This window comes from Xiphias gladius, chromosome 6 (assembly GCF_016859285.1).
Source record: "Xiphias gladius isolate SHS-SW01 ecotype Sanya breed wild chromosome 6, ASM1685928v1, whole genome shotgun sequence".
Classification (NCBI taxonomy): Eukaryota; Metazoa; Chordata; class Actinopteri; order Istiophoriformes; family Xiphiidae; genus Xiphias; species Xiphias gladius.
Genome location: NC_053405.1, coordinates 17,448,755 through 17,463,792, shown reverse-complemented (window position 1 = coordinate 17,463,792; position 15,038 = coordinate 17,448,755). Strand labels below are relative to the sequence as shown.

Sequence of the window (15,038 nt, the reverse complement as noted above, 5' to 3'; positions counted from 1 at the left end):
ACAAAGGACAGAGAAAATGGGATATTTATCAAAAATTGAAAAAAAATAACTACAGCATTTACCTATAATTATGTGGGTCTGCAGGTTTTCCTTTTCTCTCTCTCTCTCACACACACACACACACACACACACTCACACACACTTTTATCTACAGGACTATACATATATAATTATAGAGGGGATGGCACCACTTTCGTTGAGTCTGAAATGACCTTTCCACATCAAAAATGCTCTTAAATTAAATAATTTTAAATATCAGTTAAATACTGTGTGCTCATTGTTTTGTGTTGACTTTTCACCATTATAAGAATTAAAAGCAAAGCTGTTTATTTCATAAATCTTTTTTAAAAATAGTTACTCAAATACACAATATCTGCTCTGATTTGTCCCAAACTATTGGCATGCTAATTATTTGATGATACAATGATTCATTAAAGCTGAGAGAATAACTATTTTAGCCATGTTTTATCTGTGGGGGCAGTTGATAGGGTAAAGACTGGAGTCAGGACAGAAGCCAGACATCATGTCCTGCCTATTAGCTCCACACTGCCAGGCTCATCTATCTTTATTGGTCATCCATTAGCCTGCATTAAAGGGAGACACGGGATAATAGCAGTAATGATGCTGATGATGGAATTAGACTGCGGGTACACACGTCATCATTGCAGTGCTGCGCCTGGAATCATAAAGAGTTCCCACTGATAAATGGACAGATAAAATAAACAACTCCTTTCTGTTTCTGATCAGTGTATGTGTGTGTGTATGTGTGACAAACAAACCTACAGAGACGAAGAGCAATTTAGCTGGAAAATTACTATAGTTCTTGAAGGCGTGTACATTTACTTTACGGCACGTAGACAGCCAATCTGAAGGCAGCCACTGTGCCAATCTGCAGGATGGACAGATGCTGGTACAGGTGTGTGCGTGATGATGGTTGGCAAGGACGAGCGCCAGCCTGAGCAGCAGCAGCATACAGACACCAGACCCAGTAAAGTGATGATGCCAGGTATTAGACAGCCGGGACAGAGGGATCATTAAGGCCACTTTCTGGAGATGCTCTAAGATCAGGAAAGCACCGAGCAAAATGAAGATATGGGTGTCTGCTTCCAAGATGATGGATTCAGAGAGGTGTAAACCTCTTTTATAGGCAGCATGTTACAACAAACAATCACAACTGTTTACAGTCCAGGTTAATGCCGTTTTTTCCTATTTTGGTTGGAAGCATCTCGCTGGTCTTCCTCTTATTATGCCTCTTAATTAGCTCCCCCTGAATTACTAATCACCCATGAAGTAGGCATTCACCAATTTCAAACGTGATAGCCCATGAAATGAACAGCACAGCCTCATACAGCACATCAGTTACTATGCTGAAGGGAAAAAAAAAGACCTTTGACTGAAAGAGAGAGAGACAGAAGAAAGAAAGATGCTCACACAAAAACACAGAGGCAAATGTTATCGTGAATAAATCCTTCATTAGGTATTTAAAATGGTATCAGTGCTGGCCCTGCCATCATGCTGTGTATACTCAGTGATCCACCCAGGAGACATTGATCTTCTTCATAAGGAACATAATGACCACCAGAGAAATACTGATCATATTTCAGCACCAGTCAATTCAGTTCATTAGGGCCACTCTACCTCCTGCTGTGCACCTTTATTGATCTTGCCAGTGTCACCAGACTGTTATTCCCCGCTAACTAGATAGGGAACTCACAAAACTGTAATTTATACAGTGGCAAGAGCAAGTCGAACAATAGACTACAGGGAACAAACAAACAAAAAATATATGAAAAGGCAAAGATTCCCCCATCTGTGTAAGAGCAGCGTGGATTGTCTGTCTCTGTGTCCTTTCTGTGTCCGCATCAAATGTCAGACACAACACAAGAAATCCTAAAAGTATCAAGGCTGTCCCCAGGTTTCAGAGAGATTTTTTTTTTTTATGCCTCTAATACCTTTACCACCGTCTCCTCTCCTCTAATCTCCACTTATCTGGCAGCCAGGTGAGCCGCAGCACATGGCTGGTGGGCAGGCTTTGGTCTGTGGGAATACAGCTCATCTTAATGGTATTCCTCCACCTTTTCCTTCTCTTCCTTTTCCTTCTCTTACCCTTTCCTCCAGGGCGGCTGTCAGACAGAGATGGAGGCAGCCAGAGAACTTCTCATTGCTGCTGTAGCTGACAGCAGGGAGCCGCTGGGAGTGGATGAGAGACCACAGCCGCCCGTCATGCAGAGGGGCAGCCAGGCTCACAGGTGCACAGCATCTGACAGGTAATAGCAGATAAAACCCAGGCCAACCAGCAGCACGTTACTCACTAGAGGATGGGGGACCCATGACGGTGGGGAGTGGGGTCAGATGTGATGGGAAAAAGGCATGTTGAGGGGCAAAGTGCCCTGACAACTAGTGGCCTTTACTTAACCACCAACCTGATAGACACAGACCCCCACCCACATGCGCGCATATGTACGCACTCGTGCCGGGATGCACGCACGTACGCATACATGCACGCACGAACGCACGCACGCAGGCACACACGCACACAGACACAGTAGTCAAGGATAGACAAGGTCACAGATATAAAATCCCTCCACTGAATCATTCCTGCAGCTGACTGTACACTTGGCGGAGGTTAAGATTGATTTGGAGCTTAATACAAAGTGTTGGTGCAGCTGGTGCATCTGAAAAAGCACATCAAAACCCAGCAGTCATCTTATTAGGTTTTTTTTTCGCCATTACTAGCTGCTCTTTTATTACTCTTGTTCTAATTTTTGTTGAAAGAGCTGTGAGTCTCCAAAGTACAATAAAATTTGTTTATGCCACGGAGCCTTTCCCCTCTCATCCTCATTCTATTTCATGTTTTTATTCATTTCCAAAACTGCTTTTCATCTTAGTGAGCAAATCAATACTCCAGTCTACAAAACGCAAACACATTTTCATCTGTTTAAGCTGAAATAATGCTGACCCAAACCTATTTAAATCTGTGATAAAATACAGTAATCGCTTGCAATCATGTCCACTTATGTTGGCTTAAATTAACATCTACCTGCCACTAACTTGGAAAAAGTCAATTATCTTTTGAACTGTGCTTCACTATTCATGAAAAAGAAATGAAAGCAGTCCTCAGCCAGGACAGACAAACACTTCAAAGGATTCCGGCTTTGACGCTGAAAAAGTATGCCACATGTCATGCATCTCCTCAGCCGTCCACATGCAGGATGCCAGCTGATGTGACAATGGGAAACAGTCTATCTCACATTCAGTTCTCTGAAGGAGAAAACAGTCAAGACAAATCTGGCAATCAGTTGCTGAATGGCCTGAGACACATAGCCTGACAACAGTCCACCTCTGTTCTCACTGAGCTGCCGCCAACTAGAGACAGGTACAGCAGATTTTAAAGGTACAATAAATAAAAATTTTCCATTCCCTAAACCAAATGACTTAATCTGCACGGGTTTGACAAGATTTTTGATCAATTCCCTTAAATCAGCAATTATTTTCAAAACTCAATTCCTGTGCATACTCTGTTTTGGTGACATATTTCTTTCTCAATCTAAATTAGCCATATACTTTTATGACATGTACTCTGGGATACATTGGCACTTCATTATACATTTCTGTTGAAAGTCAGCTCCAACTGGCTTGTTTACTGGGATTTGTCTGTGAAAATCTATCTGTATCATTCCTTGGTCTCCAATAGAGGTCAGTACAAAGTCACACAGTAATGCGCAGGACAGCAGGGTGGCGTAATGAGCAGGAGAATTTCCTGAGTTTAAAGGATTGGGGTTCAAGCATCTGCTGTGTTGAAGTTTCCTGGAGAAAGACCGGGGCTGCTGTTCTATAGCTGAACCTGATGGCTGACCCGCCTGTAAAAGCAAGGCAATTAAAAGTAGAATTTCCCTAAGGAAATCAGTAATGTATAACATTTTTATTTATACATACAGCACTGTCCATACACACCCACTGGGCACACATGCTCCACACGTAGATCTGACAGAGGGACTGAGGCACAGACTGAGAAAAGGCTGATAATGACCTTGTTATTGGCAGCGAGGTATCTTCTGGTGACGTACATACACCTGCACTGCAGTTTGCATGGCTTGTGACATTGAATATTCTGTTATGAACAATTTAGCACACGTAGTGACGTTATCATATTAACAATTTATCTCAGCATTAAAGCCTTACTATTTATAATAGGTATCTATACTGGTAGTAGATCCACCGTGTGCTCCAATGTTTAGCATCCTTTAGGCTCTAAAGCAAAGAGGATGCAATAGGTTGTGAATAACAGTGATATAGTGGTTGTTAAGAGAGACAGTGTCCTGGACACACACACACACACACACACACACACACACACACACACACACACACACACACACACACACACACACACACACACACACACACACACACACACACACACACAGATTCCAAAAACTCAATCCACCAGCCATAACACAGAGACAGAGTGGCATCAACCTCTATTATCTAGTCCCTATGCTGGTAACACAAAAGGCTCCCTGGAACAAAAATCCAATCAGTCCTCTCTAGGAGGATTTGCTCCACAGCAGTGCTCAGCAACACTGGTGGCTCTGCTGGTGACAAAGAAATAATCTCAGAGCCCACAGCCTGTTCATAGCCTGTTTACTGCCTTCGTCACATTGCCCTTTAAGAAAGAGGACAGACAGAGTCTTTGCTTCTTCTGTTGTCATTTACTGTCTTTTGAGTGTGGCATTCTCTCTCCTTTCTGAATGCAAAAAACATGAAACACATGGTTGACTGTGTGTACAGTGTATGAAATTACTGTATTTGTGACATAGGGAAATTTACTCTAAGTATTAGTAATATGGGGCCTGACAAGAAATAAACTTTAGGCATATAGGCTAGAGACAGGTTTTAAATAATTGTTTGATGACAAACATTTTCAAAATATTTTCAATACTGTGCTGCCCCCCACCCATCTCCTTCTAGCTTCTATCTCTCACAGTCCTCCATTCTTTGTCTGGTAAATTATCACACTCGTTCTCCATTCATTAGCATGCTGCTGCTTATTTAGTTACGCTGCTGAGAAGCCTTTAACAAAATCAACTGGAAAATACTCAATGTGAGGCGGCCAGCAAACCCCTCTCCTTTCCTCCCTTCCATCCTTCATCTCCTTCTTTGTTTGTTTTATGTGTTTTTTTTAACTACATCAAAATGGAAACATAGTCCCCATAATGAAGAGCAGGGAGATAAAATATGCAAATTCACAGAGAAAAGATATAATTAGGGCAATAATAGGAAGTGTTGTCTTCACAGCTGCTCATTTACACAAATGCCTGATAGTATTTTTTTATATAAATAATGTTCTTCTCTGTTTTTTCACTGTCTTTTGAATTTCCTCCCTCCCTCTCTTAAGGTGCAAAGTCTTGTGCTCCACTAAAAACAAATTTCTGCAGCTCTACAGCCTGAAAGCCAGTCAACCTTGTAGTCCCTCAGCCACCCAGAGATTTCTATCAGCTCAGGTATATACCACAGGCCTAGATAGCGAGCAGGAGGTTGCATTCAGGTTGTTTCAGACCTGTCTCTCCACCTTCCCTGGGTCAACCCAGGCTGGATAGAAACACAGTCTCCCGGCCTGCAGTCTGCAAAAGGGACTTTTCTCAGTGTGGACTCAACAAGCCTGAAAGACTGTTTCCAGTGCGAATCAACCCAGCCTTCTTTCTTAGAGCCCTACTGCCAATGCACTATGTGGTAGAGTGGGACGAATGTTCAAGAATAGCTCATGCTTGCTTGAAGTATTAAGGAGAGCACAAGAGCTCCAAAAGCAATGCCTTCTTGACATACTAGCTTAATGGTTTCTGTTTGATGTACACACTGTAGACATATTGCTGCCACTGGCTATTTTCTTTGTAGCAATTATAGGAGTCCTGCTGCAGTTTTACCAATTGGAAAAGAAAATGGAATTTAAAAAAAATTCTGTATTTTGAAGGAGTGATAAGGTTATAATTAGCATTTCAGAGAAATTTGGTGAGAATGGCTAAAAGGTGCAATATACACTTTCAGAAACTTTGTTAAGTGTAAATGTGTAAATGAATGAGGAAATAAGAGCTTAATGAATGAAAAAAGGGGCATTGGTCCAGAAGATAAAGCTTGGCTGATTAAAGTCTGCACAGTTTAACAAAATACAAACTGGTACACATAAGGGGTTAACTTTCATTTATCTGCAAGAATAATAATAATAAAAAAAATAGAGATTAATGTTCTGACACAAATGTGTTTTCCTCACAGTAAAATATAAATGGTACCAACACAAAGAGTTTAAGAAATCTTCCTGTGTTTCATGAGGCAAGCATTTCATAGGATTCAAAGGCGGGAGGGAAACTCTTACTACACCAATACCACAACAGCATTCCAGGAGTGCAATTTGCAAAAGGGCCAAGAAAAATACATCATATTTAAAACAATAGTGCCACCACAAAAAAGACATAAATACATGATATATCACTATATTGTTTGGATGGCTGCCCAGAGACTTTCATCTGAAGAAATGGAAGCTATTAAATGGCTGAGAGAAGGCCAGGCTGGTGCATTGTGTAAATTACAGAAAACTCTGTTGACCCCAGTTTCACACTGCAGACAATTTAGTTCGAAGCAATCCCCGACTTATTTGGCTGTTTTCTGACACGTTATGCAAATGCTGAGAAACTACATGCTGGTACTTCGTAGGAGAGAAAAAAAGGCTTGTGGGAGTCAAAAAGTTAATTCTCCCTGCTCATAAAAACATGAGCACCAAAAAATTGTACTTCCTTTTACTTTTACAAGCAATAAAGGTTTTACTTCAGGTATAGTTTCCTTCCCCTTGTTTTTATTTCAATTTATGAGGGCTAGTGCTTGGCTCGTTTTAGTTGACCATAATAACTTTGGTAGGCAGCAGACAACAAGGTTGTTGCCCATGGCTGAGGTTTTTGCAATAACTGGCTAACAACGGCTGAACCAATTTCCACAGCTCCTTATTTTCCTAATGGCGGGTTTGTTTTATTAACTGCTACGCCTCCCGGCAAGTGGAATTTAAGCCAATGTAAGTGCAATCCTGGTAGGAAACCTAATTTTCAAGTGTACTGTATAGGTTAAAATGTGAAATACAGTAGGTCTGAAATCTCACTATTTTACAGTTTTATCCATCAGTCTAATTTAAGAATGTGAAGTCATTATAACTTCTAAATCATGGCTGATTACCTGGATTTGTAGGACATATTGTAACTGGTAAACATGTCTGCTTCATGGTGAGGGACTCTAGCATACTGGGTCTTCCTTCAACTTAATTATATTTATTTCATCACTGACTACTAGAATTAGGTATATCAGTTACTGTTATGTGTAAGTAAAACTACCAGCCAAAATCTACGAACATATTCAGTTTTGTTGGCTGTGTTATTTCACACTGCTAGGAAAGAATGGCGATTTGAGAAAACATTTAAGCCTATACAATGTAGCTGTGTCTGAATTGTTTGTTCAGTCTATGTACTGAAAGTATCTTCTGAATAAAACCAAAAAGATCCTTTTTTAAAATTTAAGTATAAATTGAAATTTGTTGAAATGAGTTGATGTTATTTGTGCTTCAATGTCTGGGGTTTTGTTTGGAGAATATGTCCTGACCAGGTTGTTTCCATGGAAACAATAAGGCTAAAACAACAATAATAAGGCAACAATAATATAATAAACAACAATAATAAGGCTAAAATAATTATGGTTTTCATCATGTATGGAACGTGAGCTCCATACCTCATAATTTTGTCTATGTTGTAAGTATACTCATGCTTTTATTATTTACTATTATTTATGTTAAATTCCCTTACTTCAATTTCAACAGTATCACTATGTAGAATGAAAGATAAAGACACAGCTTGTGATGAGCAGCTGGCCGTGCAAAATGACTTTAAAATGACAAAATGACCTCAGAGATATGTACAATGGTTTTGTCTGGAGAGAGCAAACCAGGAAATACAAAGAATATCCGTAGAAAGATATTCTCTAATGAAGAACATTTCTTTTCTTCTCTGACAGAAACAGGAGGGAAATGGAGTTACAAAGAGAGAAGTGATAGAGTGAAAAAGAAGAAAGTGAGAGGAGAGATCTGAAAACTGCCTATTATCTCCACGCTGCTTCATTGCTTCAGATGCACATACACATGCTGTGCGCGTCTGTGCGCAAACCTAAAAGTGTGTTCACAAGTACACAAACAAACACACACACACAAACACAAACACACACAAACGCACACACATACATACAACCATCCTCTCAAATCTGCCCAGATCTCATGAATATGATTGACCTTTTTTCCACTGTAATGCTGAGAGCGCATAACGGGGAAAGGAGAAACTAAACAGAGGCAAGCAGAGTTAATTTAGAACAACACATTATTGGCTGCTGACTGCAGATATGGAAAAGGACAATCTAATCGATAAGCCAAAAGAATGACAATGGCCTCTCAAATCAATGTCTGCACCCCATTTTCTCACTGTGAAAAGACAAAGCCTTCAGTGCAGGTGTTTTTGTTGCTCTGTTTTGTGCTGTTTGCACCTGTGTGTGTGTGTTTGTGTGTGTGTGCGTGTGTGTGTTTGTGTGTGCGTGTGGTATCTGTACATGCTTCTGTGCACGTGTGTGTACCTGGCTGCTGCTGTGGTGGAACAGTTGCGAGGACTAATCATTATTTAGTTGTGGCGGGGCTGGAAAGGTCAGCAGTTTGAAATGTCAGGCTGTGTTCAACAGGAGCCAGATGCCGCCGTGTGCTGCTCAAGTGTCCAATTAAAGAGGGCTGGGTGAGGTTTTCAGTGGGTCTGTGTGTGTACGTGTGTGTGTAACAAGAAAGAGAGTTTTTTGTTTTTATTGTTTTTTCCCCAATGTGTTTACATACATGTATATGTATATATATGTATATATATATATATAAATACATATATATACATATCTCAGATATACATAAACTCAGTTACATGTAATACATGTGTGAATTATGTGTGAATCCTTCTTCAGAGCAGCTAATGAATGCCATTAGGAACAGGGGCAAACAGAGCAGCAAGGCCAGAATCCTCATTGAATCTCTTTCTCTCTCACATGCAGTACGTTATGAAGCCACTTGAGCCTATTAGGTTGTTCACACCCTGTGATTCCCCCTTCTGTCAATGCTATGAAGATGAGACGAAAGAGGGATTATAGCAGCACAAAAAAGGGCAGAAACAAGAGGACAAAGGCAATGTGATAAAATAAGATCACTAATAAACAACAGCAGATAACAGGTGTTGCTCAAATGAGCAGAGGAAGAAGTGCCATCAGCAGAGAGGGAGGCAGTTGATAGGATGACAAGGAGAAATGGAGCGAAGGAACGGAAACTCCTTTAATCTGCAGGGAAAAGTAGAGGTTGTCCTGCTTCTGTTTCCCTATCAGAGTCATTCATCTGAAAGCCTCACCTGCTCTTCATACAGCCATCATAATAACCTTCACCATGTTCAGTGTGTGTGTGTGCATGTCCGCTCACCTACTGTGAATAGTAATAAGCAGCAGGACAGGATAAAATATATATCTGCTGAGTTAAGAATATAATAGACTTCCTTTCAAGGCCACATGTAACAGCCTGAATAAAGACCTGCAATAATTTACACAGCGCACTGAGCCCTACACTGGTCAGAGGAAGAAACCTTTCATTGAGAAACAATCAAAAGGTATTTCAGTCTATCCAGGGCCTCTCCATGGCTGCAAACTAAATCCTAAAGGAGGGTAGATCTACTGTGTCCACGACTGTTAGCTTATCCAAAGATGGAGATGTAAAGTCAGAGATAAACTTAAGTTTTAAGATGTTTAATTTAATGGGATGTCATAGTGACTGTTAACAGGACATCTCATTACCACATGAGTAAAATTTTGTAGCAAGACTTTCCTCTGTAGTTGTCAGGTTGTTGTGCAATTTTACAAACAACAAAGAGCAGACAAAATTAAAGTAACCTTGGTGAGTACAGTGGCTTCGCAAAGCACTCAGTTCCCTTAATTTTTTCTTATTTTTGTTTTGTGAGATTTTAATTTTTTTTTTCTCAGTTTATACTTATAACAAGGCACTACACAGACCTCTAAAGAGGCAGCTGCCTTAACAAAAGAAACTGATTTTTTTTTTTTACTCTACTCTATGTGCGTGATTATTACACTCAGTGGCCTATTTGTCACCTCAAATCTATTCAGATAGTTTTTAAAAAAATTTACCAGTGTTGAGTCAGTCTTGAGCGGCTTCGAGTATTAGGAGCAAAGCGCTGTAAAAGCCCAGCGAGTGGTGCATTTCCACACACAGGCATGAAGTGTTGATTTGTAAATGAGTGTGAGTACTGTCAGTCACCCATATCAACTTGAAATGCAAAGTCCCATTGAGCCATACCCAACCACAAAAAAGTGAAAATTGTGTCTGTTGCCAGAGGATAAAAATTGCTATAGAGAGCTCAGACACTGTGAAAACTGATAAAGTTTGGCACCAGCAAGACTCTTCCAAGAGGTGACCAAAAATACACTATAAAAATCTATACAGCACTACATTAATCAGGCCTTTGTATGAGAGTGGCTAGAAAAGTCACTTCTGAGAAAAACACATGTGACAGATACATTTCTCTTTTTTATATTGTTAATAGTTGAGGTGAATCAAAAACTATTCACTGACACATGCTTATCATTTTTTCTTTACATTCTCCTTTTGTATTATCTGTGTATATCTACAGGTCACTATGCTTCAAATTAATGTTGTACCTGAAAACAGGACACATTCATAGAGTGTTAGCAACCTTCTAGTATTAAAATTCCATTTCAATTGGATAAATCACATCTCTACATCAACAACCCGGGAACAAGCCCAGTAACCAAACACTCTCATGTCAGATTATTTGCAATCAGTTGTTGCATACACAGTGAATTGTATGATAATCTAATACTTCCCCCTTTTTCCTCCTCACTTGGCCGTAGAAGGTGTTTATATATATTCTTTCACACATCCTCTCCCATCTCCGCCCTTTTCTTTCTCTGGTTGCCCTCTGTCAAACTGTGAAGGCTAGGGGCGAGTCTTGCGTCTGCCCAAGGCCTGAGGAACAGCTGCAATGTAAACCTGCTAAATTAACCCGGTCTCCATGAGCCTCACATATACATTATTCTAATCAAAGCATATTAGACCATCCAGATACTTTAGACATATGGGTCTCTGTATCCTCCTTGCCGTCCCCATCTGTTTCCCCTCCCCAGTTTTTTGAATTTCCTCTCAGTGGATCCCTCGTTCTCACAGCTGTCTCTCTAAGACACTGGCATAAATTTCTAGCAGTGCAGCTACTTTCTGACACGTTTTCACATCCAGTCAAACTTGGAGCAGCAGATGTGTGCGTGACTACTACATGTTAAGAGTTTGAGGTGCATACTGGTTACAATTCAAACTACACTTCACAAACTTTACACATATTTTACCTTTCATATGCCTACAGAAAATTAAATTGAAACCCTTAAGAGTACACTACCACAATATGCTCATAAACAATAACTGAACATATTCTTTCCATGTTCCCTACTGATCCATGTGTTTCAGTGGTACTCAAGTGTTTCTTGTAAGAGGTATTCAAGATTGTATATGGCAGCATCTCAGATGTACATAATAAATCAATCATGTATTGTTTGCAATATGTGTTAAGGTCGCAGTGCTGTGTACTGTATCTGCCTGGCTCTGTAGTGTACATGAGCATTTGGGTGCTGTGCAGATTTATTGCAGTGGATTTATAAAGTGTATTTATGATAGTATTAGTTCAGTCTATGAAAAAAAAAGTGTTGGAAAACACCAAACATAACTTCCCAAAGTGACATCCTTCAACAGAAACATGTATCACTGACAATAATATTCTGTTCGATGTAGAAAAGCAGCAAATCTTCATATATGAGAAGCAAATATTTGTCATTTTTGCATTAAAAATGGATGAAACATTTAAACATTTAATCGACTGTCAAAATAGTTGCATATTATATATACTTTATAGATACTGTATATAAAGTATATATACTTATGTATGTATTAGTGTTTCTGGAATGTGAGCACAAAGTATTTCAGATTTCAGGAACATGTCAGTGCTTCATAACATCTGGATCTGTAAGCATCTTGCAGACACATGCAAAGTAAAATGTGTTGACATGCATGGGAGTGTCTATATTACATCCAATTTAGCAATGTTTACACACATACAGAAACATTCACAAACAAACCCACACACATACTCTAACAAAGACACTTACAGATACATACATATATGCACATACTGTATATACAGTCACACAGTTTTCAGTCGTGTGGACATACACACAGCACAGGTTAGCACACACCTAAACACACAGACTGTGTATTAGGTGTTGCACAAAGGATCACACGTAATAAGAATATCATAAGAAACTTAATTAAAACTAATAATCTAATAAGATCAAAACAAACATATTTAATAGTTCTGATGTTTTAATCAACTTGCTGACAACTATGAGTCAAAATACCATCTGAAGATATTGATAAAAGTCAATGTGTAAAAATATCAACAAATCTCATAGCAGAAGTAACCCTCACAAATGTTAGCCGTGATAAAGGGAAATGTTGGACTTTTCTTATACAAGTATTGTGACAGTGGACTTTTATTGAGACAACTATCTCACATGTTGACTAATTTCTAACAACTGCACATCAACACAAAGTTTCCCATATGCTGTACAAGACCTTCCCTTACAACACACACACACACACACACACACACACACACACACACACACACACACACACACACACACACACACACACACACACACACACACACACACACACACACACACACACACACACACACACACAAACATCCATACACACACAGAGGGATGTCTACATACTTCCTGACCATAGGCTTGGGGCAAAATGCTTGCCCTTATGACTTCTTATGACTGACAACTGAATTCATGAGTTCCATGTCATCTTATTATAAAAGCTTCAAGGCATTTTTTTTTTACATTTAACACATCACATCATAAGACAACATCCTTTAACACATGCTCAAGCAACTGACCAGCACCCATCAAATCAGCAGTAGTTCTGCTACAGGGTTTTCCCCAGCACAAGCATCATTTTGTCTGTGCTTTCCCCACTACCCAAATGTGCAGTTACAGTATGCATTTGTGTAGGAAAGCGGCATCCAGAAGATAGAATGCACTTTTAGCATTTAGAATTGCACTAGAGGAAAATATGTGGGTGGCATAATGGCATGTTTCTGTCAAACCAATATCGGGCCCAATTAGAAAACATGGAAGGTACACTGATACTGTGCTTCCAATGGAAGCATCACAGCACAGTTTTATGTCAGTGGAGATGGAGTTGTGCTGAGGTAGAGAGCCGGACTGTGGGTGAGAGTGAAGAAATAAGATCTCAGGGGCCTACCAGAATTGGTGATGGTTAACAGGTCTAGACGCCGTTGTTGCTTTAAGAAAAAGAGAGAAGAGAGTTAGACAAAAGTCATAAAATCATAAATGATCAATTCTCAGATATAATATCACTCTAATTATCATTCACCCTTGCAGAAAGTCTATTAACCAGTCTCACATTTCACATATTGGTTTAGTTTGCTCAGTAATGATAATAGTAGTTTACCTTTTGCACTAGCTAGATGACAGTTAGTTAAATTCACATATGAACGTTATTAATAGAAGTTTAGTTTTGACATTAAGATGTGCTGTGGCTATTTCTGTGCTACAACTGTACTGTACGACTACTGGCAGACAGCTGTAAACACAATGACACCTCACGGTTAATTTTTTTTTTAATTCATTTTTTTGGCAACTTTATATTGTCTATATAGTTTGATACTTCTTCCAAGTAACTTGACAATGCTGTACTTCTGTTAAGGTAAGTCTTGAAGTAGTTTAACAATTTTCAAAGTAGTTTCCCCAACACTGTGTTTGCATGTGTGTGTGTGTATATATACACTTGTTCTTATATCTCAGTGGGGACTTTAACCTGAATGCATACTAAGCCATGGGGACTAGTCTGTCACAGTGGGAAAAAAAATTGAGGTCCCCATGGGTAGAGACTGCGTCTTTGAGGGTTAAGACTTGGTTTTAGGGTTAAGGTTAGAATCAGGTTTAGGGTAAGGGTTGGGGTTAGGCATTTATTTGTGATTGTTAAGGTTAGGGTAAGGGGCTAGGGAATGCATATAATAAACGAGTGTCCCCTCGGGGATAGTGGAATAATGTATGTGTGTATGAGTGTGTGAGACCTCATGGGTTTTGATGGAGTGTGTTTGAAAGAGTGTGCAATTTTACACTTGATGTCTCTAGCAGCCGAGAAAGGAGTCTAGAGGAGGTGCTAGCTGGCTACCCCTCTCTTTAACCTGCTGCCTTTCTACACACATGCACTTAGAGACACACACTTGACTGTTGAGCACTGCAGTAATCAACACCCAAACCCTCCTCATCTACCAGTCCCTCAGGAAAGAAGATCTTCACATCCTGGTAAAGGATGAAGGGTCTGTGTGTAGGTGTTTGTGTCTGTGGGTTGCACAAACATACGAGTGTGTGTGTGTGTGTGTGTGTGTGTGTGTGTGTGTGTGTGTGTGTGTGTGTGTGTGTGTGAGTGTGTGAGAGTGTGTGTGTGTGTGTGTGTGTGTGCGTGAGTGTGTGTGTGTGTGAGAGAGAGAGAGAGAGAGAGAGAGAGAGAGAGAGAGAGAGAGAGAGAGCGTATGGCTAGGTCACAGTCAAAGCCAGCTTTAAGGACCAGACTTAATTAATATTCAAGCACCATACTAACCAGTTGCTGAGAGGGATAAGTAAAGAGACTATCAACATACTTGGAGTCCTTCTCTACCCATATACAGTGTTGCTTGGAGTGGAGCTCTCTGATAGGCTACTACACACTTAAGTATTTAGCAGATGTACTTACTCAGAGTCACTTATAATATACAACATGAGTGGAAATGGGTCTACTAGGTGAGATGGAATAACTTTACACGCAAGTTCACCAACAC

At 39.9% G+C, this 15,038-nt stretch overlaps 1 protein-coding gene across 1 annotated transcript in view; it reads right to left on the bottom strand.

The window, feature by feature from the left end:
- agbl4 (AGBL carboxypeptidase 4) overlaps positions 1 to 15,038 on the bottom strand; it is a 277,105-nt gene that overhangs the window by 71,391 nt on the left and 190,676 nt on the right. Inside the window, exon 6 of the mRNA XM_040129068.1 lies at positions 13,457 to 13,496. Coding sequence (XP_039985002.1) covers positions 13,457 to 13,496 — 40 coding nt within the window. The remainder of the gene's footprint in view (positions 1 to 13,456; positions 13,497 to 15,038) is intronic.